The following is a 13772-nucleotide window of genomic DNA, read 5'->3' on the forward strand; positions in this document are numbered from 1 at the left end:
ATCTGACCATCTCTATAGATTGCACGGCATGTTGCCTGTCATCGATAGGAGCAACAGTGATCATTGACAGTGACTCAACTCACCAGTTTCCAGAGCCGACAATGCATACTTTCAGAGGCGACGCCATTGGAGATGTTTCCTATACGCTTCTGGAGAAGAAACCGTTAAAAATGTATTGATTTCGAAGATATAGGTAACTAGTGACAGATGATATGGGGAGTGGATTTATGGAGAGGAGACAGGAGAGCGCCGCTAGGCTACTACAGACTGGACTACTGTAAATGACATCACCAAGGAGATGCCGCACTGGAGGATTCTGGGATTTCGAGTTTTTTATGTTTGTTACAATTAGCAGATAGAAGTTGATTAGCATATTTCAGATGTCTGTCCGCTGATAAATTGCAAGACAGTTGTTTGCAATGTTCACTAATGTCTCTTTTCTGGAAGAAATTCACGAAGAATATTAATTGAATAGCCTTACATTTTCATATCAAATAGGCTAAATGACATAGTCCTATTTTTAACCTATTCGAAATGAAATATTGCCTCTCCCACACATCGTGCATGTACGTTGAGATCCTTGTGTGTGTGGTGAATATGTTGTGGTGAATCCGTGGGTTTTCAGCGATGATGCATATAGCGCTGTATTCTAGAGGTACATCGGTGTCGTGGTTGGCTGGCAGTCAAAGGGAGTGACCATCCCGGGATTTCCAGGAGAAAAAAACGCAGAAACGTCAGAGCCACACACCAACACCGCAGCAAGACACGGAATACCCCTCTTCTCTCCTCCTCTCCTCTTCTTCTCTCAGCATAAGTCAGTCAGTACAGGGTCCATATTCTCCAAGAAGCTGCACTAACGGAGAATGTGGTTATCACCCTGTTCTGGAATCTCCACTGCATTCAATCTTCTTATCGTTCGGTTTTCCACCTTCTAAAACAAGATACGCATATTTAGCCTACATCTCAACTATGGACAAGCACCCAGGCTCCAACACGATCAACCCCGCATCCTACCATGGGAATCCCGCCGCACGGAGGTCGGACCGAGGAGGTGACGGTCCGTGTGTGCACAGCCTGGGCTCAGAGGCAGGCACCGCAGGCAGCCGTGGTGGGGTGTCCGGAGACAGCGGCTCTACTCCGCATCAAACCCACAAGCGGCGCCTGGAGGGGGTCCTCAATAAATACACCAACCTGCTACAGGGATGGCAGAACAGGTACAGTAGCCTAGTCAGGGGGTCTAGCTCTGGTCCAGGGCGTTATGCGCGGACGCACACTAACGCCGTGGAACAGAGCTCGTTTATAGTGGTTCTTTAACTGAGTTTGGTGCCATTGTTGATCAGTTGTGTCTGCTGGAAAGTCATCTCATTTCACATATATATTTTTTTAAATCTCATTTAATCTCATCTATTCACAACAAATTCGTTTCGATATTAAACATTAATCTTATCTATTTAATTTTCACCAATTTTTTTCGTATCTTATCATATCTATTGATAACAGAAGTTACAAAAAAAAAGTGGGCAGATCACATTCGCCGTAATAGATCAGCTGATTGATTATGACGTCATAACGCATATGATTTTTCCATTGGAAGGACTGAACCGGAAGGAGCGTCGCTTTGCGTTGCTGCACGAAAAGGCATTTTCTGTCCTGTTGCCGTGTTTAGTAGAACACAGTTGTTGTTGGCAGCAACACAACTGATGACCATTAACATAATATATAAATACTGTTTTTAATGTTCTATTCTGCTCTATTATATTCTATAGTTTAGTGAATGATTTGTTAAGCGGTCGTACTGCCTTCCAGCAGTCCTTGAGTTCATAAAGATAAGGCATTGAGATAGGACGGTTAGTAAATAGTTTAATATGAAGGCTGACTCAGACAGGAACAGGGTTTTTGCTGATATAGTGGAACAGTTGTTTTGGAATGATTTCATGTTCAGAGCCAGATGGTCCCGGGCTGTGGGAGAGCTCCAGGGTGAAAGGTTGACAGTCTGTGATGGGGGACAACAACAGACTCTATTTCACTGCCCTTTGCATTTATATGACTGAACTTGGCTCATTCAGAGTGAATAGACCTTTTTACACGTGTCCAGTAGACCTATCTACCAACACACAGGCCCGATTCCCTATATAGTGCACTACTTTAGACCAGAGCCCTATTCCCTATATTGTGCACTACTTTAGACCAGAGCTCTCTTCCCTATATAGTGCACTACTTTAGACCAGAGCCCTATTCCCTATATAGTGCACTACTTTAGACCAGAGCCCTATTCCCTACATAGTGCACTATTTTAGACCAGAGCCATATTCCCTATATAGTGCACTACTTTAGACCAGAGCCCTATTCCCTACGTAGTGCACTACTTTAGACCAGAGCCCTATTCCCTACATAGTGCACTACTTTAGATCAGAGCCCTATTCCCTACGTAGTGCACTACTTTAGACCAGAGCCCTATTCCCTACGTAGTGCACTACTTTAGACCAGAGCCCTATTCCCTATGTAGTGCACTACTTTAGACCAGAGCCCTATTCCCTATATAGTGCACTACTTTAGACCAGATCCCTATTCCCTACATAGTGCACTACTTTAGACCAGAGCCCTATTCCCTACGTAGTGCACTACTTTAGACCAGAGCCCTATGGCCCTGACTACATTATGTAGTTAATGGACTTCCATTTGGGACAGAGACACACTGTTGCTTTGGATTAGGTATGGTGGGTGGATGGTGGGGTCTGAATGAAAATCAATGACTCATCCCTAACAGGAAAGCCCCTCTCCCATCTCTGGCACGCTACTAGTGTGTGTGTGTGTGTGTGTGTGTGTGTGTGTGTGTGTGTGTGTGTGTGTGTGTGTGGTGTGTGTGGTGTGTGTGTGTGTGTGTGTGTGTGTGTGTGTGTGTGTGTGTGTGTGTGTGTGTGTGTGTGTGTGTGTGTGTGTGTGTGTGTGTGTGTGTGTGTTTAGATCGATTGGGAGAGCAGCCAGTCGTGTAATGAGCTCTGATCACAGTGTTCTGTTGGTCACTGACTGATTCACTCTGTCTGTCTGTCTGTCTGTCTGTCTGTCTGTCTGTCTCTTTTCTCTCTCTCTCGCTCTCTCTGCTCTCTCTCTCTCTCTGCTCTCTCTCTGCTCTCTCTCTCTCTGCTCTCTCTCTGCTCTCTCTCTGCTCTCTCTCTGCTCTCTCTGCTCTCTCTCTGCTCTCTCTCTCTCCACTCTCTCATTCTCTCTCTCTCTCTTTCTCCATCTCTCACTTGGCATGTGTTTGCATGTGTTTTGTTAGTGTGACAAATATGTAATATGGGGAGAATTCCAGGACATTCTGCACTTCTGACAACCACATGGCTGTTGCAATGCTGTTACACTTGTCACAATATGAACTTTCTAGTCTAGGTCATAACTACAGACCGGTACAAATATTCAGACTGCTTTTAACAGTATGAACCTTCTAGTCTAGGTCATAACTACGGACCGGTACAAATATTGAGACTGCTTTTAACAGTATGAACCTTCTAGTCTAGGTCATAACTACGGACCGGTACAAATATTCAGACTGCTTTTAACACAATGCCAGAGAAATACCTGAGTACCTGGCTGCATGAGTCCTAAAATGACATCAGCTGTTTGACTTTCCAGGTTTGCTTCCTGCTTCCTGCTGTTCTCTATTCAAACTGCTCTTTGAACTTGTAATGATGTCTGTTCCTATGTGACTGTTTGGCTCACTTTCTCTCCGTTCTCAACTGAAACTAAATAAGTCAAATGTGATACTAATTGCATGTGATAGACACTGAAAACAACTCTGACACATCCTCCTGTCTCAATATTGCACACTGTTTTCATGTGTTCCATTGTATTTGTCTTCTGGGGCCAGGCAAGCGGGCTGGCAGGCGGGCGGGTGGGCAGGCAGTCAGGCAGGCGGGCAGGCAGGCAGGCGGGCAGGCAGGCAGCGGAGCCAAGAGACTGCTTGATAACGCATATCTGACATTTATATCTCAGCACAGTAATTGCAACATTGTTGGTTCCAATCCTGTCAGAAGAGGAGCTTTATGTGTCGTGACCAGAAGGTTTGTCAGAAGAGGAGCTTTATGTGTCGTGACCAGAAGGTTTGTCAGAAGAGGAGCTTTATGTGTCGTGACCAGAAGGTTTGACAGAAGAGGAGCTTTATGTGTCGTGACCAGAAGGTTTGACAGAAGAGGAGCTTTATGTGTCGTGACCAGAAGGTTTGACAGAAGAGGAGCTTTATGTGTCGTGACCAGAAGGTTTGACAGAAGAGGAGCTTTATGTGTCGTGACCAGAAGGTTTGACAGAAGAGGAGCTTTATGTGTCGTGACCAGAAGGTTTGTCAGAAGAGGAGCTTTATGTGTCGTGACCAGAAGGTTTGACAGAAGAGGAGCTTTATGTGTCGTGACCAGAAGGTTTGACAGAAGAGGAGCTTTATGTGTCGTGACCAGAAGGTTTGACAGAAGAGGAGCTTTATGTGTCGTGACCAGAAGGTTTGACAGAAGAGGAGCTTTATGTGTCGTGACCAGAAGGTTTGACAGAAGAGGAGCTTTATGTGTCGTGACCAGAAGGTTTGACAGAAGAGGAGCTTGTGAATTGGAATGATTTCCAATAGTTTAGACATATTGACCTGCCGGCTTCTTCAGTATGTGTTGCTGTGTTATGACTGGTTTGCTGAACCGTACCTGGTGTTCCCATGAATCCCCCTCTAATCAGGCATACAACGTCTGGTGATACACTGTTACTGCCACTAGAAAGGATAGAAACAGTGAGTCAGTCTAGTTGAGTGGAACAGAAGTATGTCACAGTACCTGAGCTCTTCTGGGAACCGGAACAGAAATACATCACAGGGAAGAGAAGTACATCACAGTACCTGAGCTCTTCTGGGAACGGGAACATAAATACATCACAGTACCTGCTCTTCTGGGAACCGGAACAGAAGTACATCACAGTACCTGAGCTCTTCTGGGAAGTGGAACAGAAGTACATCACAGGGAACAGAAGTACATCACAGTACCTGAGCTCTTCTGGGAACCGGAACAGAAATACATCACAGTACCCGAGCTCTTCTGGGAACCGGAACAGAAATACATCACAGTACCTGAGCTCGTCTGGGAACCGGAACAGAAATACATCACAGTACCTGAGCTCTTCTGGGAACCAGAACAGAAATACATCACAGGGAAGAGAAGTACATCACAGTACCTGAGCTCTTCTGGGAACGGGAACATAAATACATCACAGTACCTGCTCTTCTGGGAACCGGAACAGAAGTACATCACAGTACCTGAGCTCTTCTGGGAAGTGGAACAGAAGTACATCACAGGGAACAGAAGTGCATCACAGTACCTGAGCTCTTCTGGGAACCGGAACAGAAATACATCACAGTACCTGAGCTCTTCTGGGAACCGGAACAGAAATACATCACAGTACCTGAGCTCGTCTGGGAACCGGAACAGAAATACATCACAGTACCTGAGCTCTTCTGGGAACCAGAACAGAAATACATCACAGTACCTGAGCTCTTCTGGGAACCGGAACAGAAATACATCACAGTACCTGAGCTCTTCTGGGAAGTGGAACAGAAATACATCACAGTACCTGAGCTCTTCTGGGAACCGGAACAGAAATACATCACAGTACCTGAGCTCTTCTGGGAACCGGAACAGAAATACATCACAGTACCTGAGCTCTTCTGCGAAGTGGAACAGAAATACATCACAGTACCTGAGCTCTTCTGGGAACCGGAACAGAAATACATCACAGTACCTGAGCTCTTCTGGGAACCGGAACAGAAATACGTCACAGTACCTGAGCTCTTCTGGGAAGTGGAACAGAAATAAATCACAGTACCTGAGCTCTTCTGGGAACCGGAACAGAAATACAGCACAGTACCTGAGCTCTTCTGGGAACCGGAACAGAAATACATCACAGTACCTGAGCTCTTCTGGGAACCGGAACAGAAATACATCACAGTACCTGAGCTCTTCTGGGAACCGGAACAGAAATACATCACAGTACCTGAGCTCTTCTGGGAACCGGAACAGAAATACATCACAGTGCCTGAGCTCTTCTGGGAAGTGGAACAGAAATACATCACAGTACCTGAGCTCTTCTGGGAAGTGGAACAGAAGTACATCACAGTACCTGAGCTCTTCTGGGAACCGGAACAGAAATACATCACAGTACCTGAGCTCTTCTGGGAACCGGAACAGAAATACGTCACAGTACCTGAGCTCTTCTGGGAAGTGGAACAGAAATACGTCACAGTACCTGAGCTCTTCTGGGAACCGGAACAGAAATACATCACAGTACCTGCTCTTCTGGGAACCGGAACAGAAATACATCACAGTACCTGCTCTTCTGGGAACCGGAACAGAAATACATCACAGTACCTGAGCTCTTCTGGGAACCGGAACAGAAATACGTCACAGTACCTGAGCTCTTCTGGGAAGTGGAACAGAAATACGTCACAGTACCTGAGCTCTTCTGGGAACCGGAACAGAAATACGTCACAGTACCTGAGCTCTTCTGGGAACCGGAACAGAAATACATCACAGTACCTGAGCTCTTCTGGAAACCGGAACAGAAGTACATCACAGTACCTGAGCTCTTCTGGGAAGTGGAACAGAAATACATCACAGTACCTGAGCTCTTCTGGGAACCGGAACAGAAATACATCACAGTACCTGAGCTCTTCTGGGAACCGGAACAGAAATACATCACAGTACCTGAGCTCTGCTGGGAACCGGAACAGAAATACGTCACAGTACCTGAGCTCGTCTGGGAACCGGAACAGAAATCACAACAAGTGTTGCAACATATGTTTTTCTTTAATCATGTTTTGATCATTTATTTGTATTTCTGATACACACTCTTCCTCCTCCTCCTCCTCCTCTTACTCCTCCTCCTCCTCTTACTCCGACAACTCCACACAAATCAGAACCTGGTCATCTGGAGTTAATGGGATGAGCAGCAGGTCCTCCAGAGCAGACCTCCTCTTCCTCCTCCTCTTCCTCCTCTTCCCCTTCCTCCTTCTCCTCCTCCTCTTCCTCCTCTTCTTCCTCCTCCTCTTCCTCCTCCTCCTCCTCCTCCTCTTCTTCCTCCTCCTCCTCCTTTGACAAGTCTGCCATCGTGCCCTCTGTACTGGGCCAGTCTAGTTCTGTGCCAATCATAAGGGATGTGAGATGTAGAGGTCTCTGTAGCCAAACCCAGTGGAGGAGCATCTGTCTGTCAGACTCTGACGTGAGAGTGGTTTTGGCACATGACAGGATACATTAGTTCAGAATGAACTGTCTCCCTTAAAACAATGTATCATCATGGAGAAGTATCTACTGTGACGTTGGGGTTATAACCATGTTAATGTATCATCATGGAGAAGTATCTACTGTGACGTTGGGGTTATAACCATGTTAATGTATCATTATGTATCTACTGTGACGTTGGGGTTATAACCATGTTAATGTATCATTATGTATCTACTGTGACGTTGGGGTTATAACCATGTTAATGTATCATCATGTATCTACTGTGACGTTGGGGTTATAACCATGTTAATGTATCATCATGTATCTACTGTGACGTTGGGGTTATAACCATGTTAATGTATCATTATGTATCTACTGTGACGTTGGGGTTATAATCATGTTAATGTATCATCATGTTTCTACTGTGACGTTGGGGTTATAACCATGTTAATGTATCATTATGTATCTACTGTGACGTTGGGGTTATAACCATGTTAATGTATCATCATGTATCGACTGTGACGTTGGGGTTATAACCATGTTAATGTATCATCATGTAGAAGTATCTACTGTGACGTTGGGGTTATAACCATGTTAATGTATCATCATGTATCGACTGTGACGTTGGGGTTATAACCATGTTAATGTATCATCATGTAGAAGTATCTACTGTGACGTTGGGGTTATAACCATGTTAATGTATCATTATGTATCTACTGTGACGTTGGGGTTATAACCATGGTAATGTATCATCATGGAGACGTATCTACTGTGACGTTGGGGTTATAACCATGTTAATGTATCATCATGTATCTACTGTGACGTTGGGGTTATAACCATGTTAATGTATCATTATGTATCTACTGTGACGTTAGGGTTATAACCATGTTAATGTGTCATCATGGATCTACTGTGACGTTGGGGTTATAACCATGTTAATGTATCATCATGTATCTACTGTGACGTTGGGGTTATAACCATGTTAATGTATCATCATGTATCTACTGTGACGTTGGGGTTATAACCATGTTAATGTATCATCATGTATCTACTGTGACGTTGGGGTTATAACCATGTTAATGTATCATCATGTATCTACTGTGACGTTGGGGTTATAACCATGTTAATGTATCATCATGGAGACGTATCTACTGTGACGTTGGGGTTATAACCATGTTAATGTATCATTATGTATCTACTGTGACGTTGGGGTTATAACCATGTTAATGTATCATCATGCAGAAGAATCTACTGTAGAGAGAGAGAGAGAGAGAGAGAGAGAGAGAGAGAGAGAGAGAGAGAGAGAGAGAGAGAGAGAGAGAGAGAGAGAGACACAGAGAGAGAGAGACACAGAGAGAGAGAGAGAGAGAGACACAGAGAGAGAGAGAGAGAGAGACACAGAGAGAGAGAGAGAGAGCTAGGGGTGGGGATAGATAGATAGGGAGAGAGAGAGAGAGAGGGGGGGCTAAGGGTGGGGATATATAGGGAGAGGGAGAGAGAGAGGGGGGAGGGCTAGGGGTGGGGATATATAGGGAGAGGGAGAGAGAGAGGGGGGAGGGCTAGGGGTGGGGATATATAGGGAGAGAGAGAGGGGGGAGGGCTAGGGGTGGGGATATATAGGGAGAGAGAGAGAGAGAGGGGGGAGGGCTAGGGGTGGGGATATATAGGGAGAGAGAGAGAGAGATACCTGCTAATTTTCAAAATCCAGAAAAGAGCTGTTAAGTTCTACAACCACCTAAAAGGACGATATTCCCAAACCTTCCATAACAAAGCCATCACCTACAGAGAGATGAACCTGGAGAAGAGTCCCCTAAGCAAGCTGGTCCTGGGGCTCTGTTCACAAACACAAACACACCCCACAGAGCCCCAGGACAGCAACACAATTAGACCCAAACAAATCATGAGAAAACAAAAAGATAATTACTTGACACATTGGAAAGAATTAACAAAAAAACAGAGCAAACTAGAATGATATTTGTCTCTAAACAGAGAGTACACAGTGGCAGAATACCTGACCACTGTGACTGACCCGAACTTAAGGGAAGCTATGACTATGTACAGACGCAGTGAGCATAGCCTTGCTATTGAGAAAGGCCGCCGTAGGCAGACCTGGCTCTCAAGAGAAGACAGGCTATGTGCACACTGCCCACAAAATGAGGTGGAAACTGAGCTGCACTTCCTAACCTCCTGCCAAATGTATGGCCATATTAGAGACACATATTAGCCTCAGATTACACAAAGCCACAAAGAATTAGAAAAACAAACCCGATTTTGATAAACTCCCATATCTACTGGGTGAAATACCACAGTGTTCCATCACAGCAGCAAGATGTGTGACCTGTTGCCACAAGAAAAGGGCAACCAGTGAAGAACAAACACCATTGTAAATACAACCCATATTTATGAAATATTTATAAATATTCATATTTATATTTATTTATTTAGCTAAGTAACATAGATAGATAAGATGTTATTTTCATCATATGCTTGTGAGATACTGTGGGCAGTTGCATTTTCCCTTCTGAACTAGGGCTTAGTCATTTGGGGACCAGAGAGGGGTGTATCTTGGCTATAAATGAAACTAAGAATTATTTTGTAAGCACTCTAAGAGAATTAATTTATAGACACTGAATTGATCTGAGAGTCAAAAAAGGATGCTTTGGTGAAGCTTATATATTATTAAAGATGGACTTTATAGTATAACTCTGACTTGTGTGTGTGTGTGGTTGGCTCGCTCATCATTGAGTAATACAGGAAATTACCACGACACATCACAGCAGCAAGATGTATGACCTGTTGCCACAGGAAAAGGTTAACTAGTTGAAGAACAAACAGCATTGTAAATACAACGAATGTTTTGCTCATTTATTTTCCCTTTTGTACTTTAACCATTTGTACATCGTTACAACACTGTATATAAATACTTAATATGAACTTTGTAATGTTTTTATTCTTTTGGAACTTCTGTGAGTGTAATGTTTACTGTTCATTTGTATTGTTTATTTCACTTACTTTGGCAATGTAAACATTTGTTTCCCATGCCAGTAAGCCCCTTGAATTGAGAGAGAGGGGGGGGGTATGGGTGGGGATAGATAGTGAGAGTGAGAGGGGGGGGATAGATAGGGAGAGAGAGAGAGAGAGGGGGGGGGTATGGGGGGATAGATAGGGAGAGTGAGAGAGGGGGGGGTATGGGGGGATAGATAGGGAGAGTGAGAGAGGGGGGGTATGGGTGGGGATAGATAGGGAGAGAGAGAGAGGGGGGGTATGGGGGGATAGATAGGGAGAGAGAGAGAGGGGGGGGTATGGGGGGATAGATAGGGAGAGTGAGAGAGAGGGGGTATGGGGGGATAGATAGGGAGAGTGAGAGGGGGGGTAGATAATAACTACCAGATATGTGTGGTGTCTGTTCAGTAATGTTGATACTATCTGACCAGATATCTGGTATGTTTCAGTCTGTCAGTAATGTTGATACTATCTGACCAGATATCTGGTATGTTTCAGTAATGTTGATACTATCTGACCAGATATCTGGTATGTTTCAGTATGTCAGTAATGTTGATACTATCTGACCAGATATCTGGTATGTTTCAGTCTGTCAGTAATGTTGATACTATCTGACCAGATATCTGGTATGTTTCAGTAATGTTGATACTATCTGACCAGATATCTGGTATGTTTCTGTAATGTTGATACTATCTGACCAGATATCTGGTATGTTTCAGTAATGTTGATACTATCTGACCAGATATCTGGTATGTTTCAGTAATGTTGATATTATCTGACCAGATATCTGGTATGTTTCAGTATGTCAGTAATGTTGATACTATCTGACCAGATATCTGGTATGTTTCAGTCTGTCAGTAATGTTGATACTATCTGACCAGATATCTGGTATGTTTCAGTCTGTCAGTAATGTTGATACTATCTGACCAGATATCTGGTATGTTTCAGTAATGTTGATACTATCTGACCAGATATCTGGTATGTTTCAGTAATGTTGATACTATCTGACCAGATATCTGGTATGTTTCAGTCTGTCAGTAATGTTGATACTATCTGACCAGATATCTGGTATGTTTCAGTAATGTTGATACTATCTGACCAGATATCTGGTATGTTTCAGTAATGTTGATACTATCTGACCAGATATCTGGTATGTTTCAGTAATGTTGATATTATCTGACCAGATATCTGGTATGTTTCAGTCTGTCAGTAATGTTGATACTATCTGACCAGATATCTGGTATGTTTCAGTCTGTCAGTAATGTTGATACTATCTGACCAGATATCTGGTATGTTTCAGTAATGTTGATACTATCTGACCAGATATCTGGTATGTTTCAGTATGTCAGTAATGTTGATACTATCTGCCCAGATATCTGGTATGTTTCAGTATGTCAGTAATGTTGATACTATCTGACCAGATATCTGGTATGTTTCAGTAATGTTGATACTATCTGACCAGATATCTGGTATGTTTCAGTATGTCAGTAATGTTGATACTATCTGCCCAGATATCTGGTATGTTTCAGTATGTCAGTAATGTTGATACTATCTGCCCAGATATCTGGTATGTTTCAGTATGTCAGTAATGTTGATACTATCTGACCAGATATCTGGTATGTTTCAGTATGTCAGTAATGTTGATACTATCTGACCAGATATCTGGTATGTTTCAGTATGTCAGTAATGTTGATACTATCTGACCAGATATCTGGTATGTTTCAGTATGTCAGTAATGTTGATACTATCTGACCAGATATCTGGTATGTTTCAGTCTGTCAGTAATGTTGATACTATCTGACCAGATATCTGGTATGTTTCAGTAATGTTGATACTATCTGACCAGATATCTGGTATGTTTCAGTAATGTTAATACTATCTGACCAGATATCTGGTATGTTTCAGTATGTCAGTAATGTTGATACTATCTGACTAGATATCTGGTATGTTTCAGTCTGTCAGTAATGTTGATACTATCTGACCAGATATCTGGTATGTTTCAGTCTGTCAGTAATGTTGATACTATCTGACCAGATATCTGGTATGTTTCAGTAATGTTGATACTATCTGACCAGATATCTGGTATGTTTCAGTAATGTTGATACTATCTGACCAGATATCTGGTATGTTTCAGTAATGTTGATACTATCTGACCAGATATCTGGTATGTTTCAGTAATGTTGATACTATCTGACCAGATATCTGGTATGTTTCAGTAATGTTGATACTATCTGACCAGATATCTGGTATGTTTCAGTCTGTCAGTAATGTTGATACTATCTGCCCAGATATCTGGTATGTTTCAGTATGTCAGTAATGTTGATACTATCTGACTAGATATCTGGTATGTTTCAGTATGTCAGTAATGTTGATACTATCTGACCAGATATCTGGTATGTTTCAGTCTGTCAGTAATGTTGATACTATCTGACCAGATATCTGGTATGTTTCAGTAATGTTGATACTATCTGACCAGATATCTGGTATGTTTCAGTATGTCAGTAATGTTTATAATAATGACAGTCTGTCTAATCTTTAACTCTCACCAGGCTTGGCTCTGGACTTTAGCAGCACATAACAATACCTGATTATCCCCTGTCTAACCTCTAATCCCTCTATCTCACTGCTGAATCACCCTCTCTCCCTCTCTCTCACCCTCTCTCAGCCTCTCTCACCTCCGACTCACCCTCTCTCCACCTCTCTCAGCCTCTCTCATCCCTGAATCACCCTCTCTCATCCTCGAATCACCCTGTCTCTCACCCCTGAATCACCCTCTCTCACCCTCTCTCCATCTCTCTCAGCCTCCCTCACCCCTGAATCACCCTCTCTCACCCTCTCTCCATCTCTCTCAGCCTCTCTCACCCCTGAATCACCCTCTCTCACCCTCTCTCCATCTCTCTCAGCCTCTCTCACCCCTGAATCACCCTCTCTCACCCTCTCTCCATCTCTCTCAGCCTCTCTCACCCCTGAATCACCCTCTCTCACCCTCTCTCCATTTCTCTCAGCCTCCCTCACCCCTGAATCACCCTCTCTCACCCTCTCTCCATCTCTCTCAGCCTCTCTCACCCCTGAATCACCCTCTCTCACCCTCTCTCCATCTCTCTCAGCCTCTCTCACTCCCGAATCACCCTCTGTCTCAACCCCTCTCTCATCCTCTCTCCCTCTCCCATCTCTCTCTCCCTCTTTTCCCCTCACTCACCCCCCCCCTCTCTCTCTGTCTCTGTCTCTGTCTCTGTCTCTGTCTCTGTCTCTGTCTCTCGCTCTCTCTCCCAGTCACATGGGGTTGCTTCTGTTCAGTGGGTTCAGAGGCAGCAGGATGTTTTTGAAAACAGTGATTTAAATTATTCATCATGGCTATGCTATTTTACAGTTTTTCCTTCCTTCTTTTCCCTTTCATCCCTCTCTCTTTCTCTCCTTTTCCTCCCTTCCTCCCTCCCTCCCTCCCCCCTCCCTCCCTCCCTCCCTCCCCCCTCCCTTCTTTTAAATAGTATTTTAGACTCTGTTACGTTTCTGAGTAAGCATGAT

General features: G+C 43.7%; 2 protein-coding genes across 2 annotated transcripts in view; one reads left to right on the forward strand and one right to left on the reverse strand.

The window, feature by feature from the left end:
- Positions 1-426, reverse strand: part of gpd1l (glycerol-3-phosphate dehydrogenase 1 like) — a 29852-nt gene extending 29426 nt beyond the window's left edge. Inside the window, exon 1 of the mRNA XM_055924620.1 lies at positions 84-426. Coding sequence (XP_055780595.1) covers positions 84-127 — 44 coding nt within the window. The 5' untranslated portion in view covers positions 128-426. The remainder of the gene's footprint in view (positions 1-83) is intronic.
- Positions 427-924: 498 nt separating this feature from the next.
- The window catches only part of LOC129856880 (oxysterol-binding protein-related protein 10-like), a 107058-nt gene continuing 94210 nt past the window's right edge, over positions 925-13772 (forward strand). Inside the window, exon 1 of the mRNA XM_055924621.1 lies at positions 925-1214. Coding sequence (XP_055780596.1) covers positions 970-1214 — 245 coding nt within the window. The 5' untranslated portion in view covers positions 925-969. The remainder of the gene's footprint in view (positions 1215-13772) is intronic.

The sequence above is a fragment of the Salvelinus fontinalis genome, chromosome 6, assembly GCF_029448725.1.
Source record: "Salvelinus fontinalis isolate EN_2023a chromosome 6, ASM2944872v1, whole genome shotgun sequence".
Lineage (NCBI taxonomy): Eukaryota > Metazoa > Chordata > Actinopteri > Salmoniformes > Salmonidae > Salvelinus > Salvelinus fontinalis.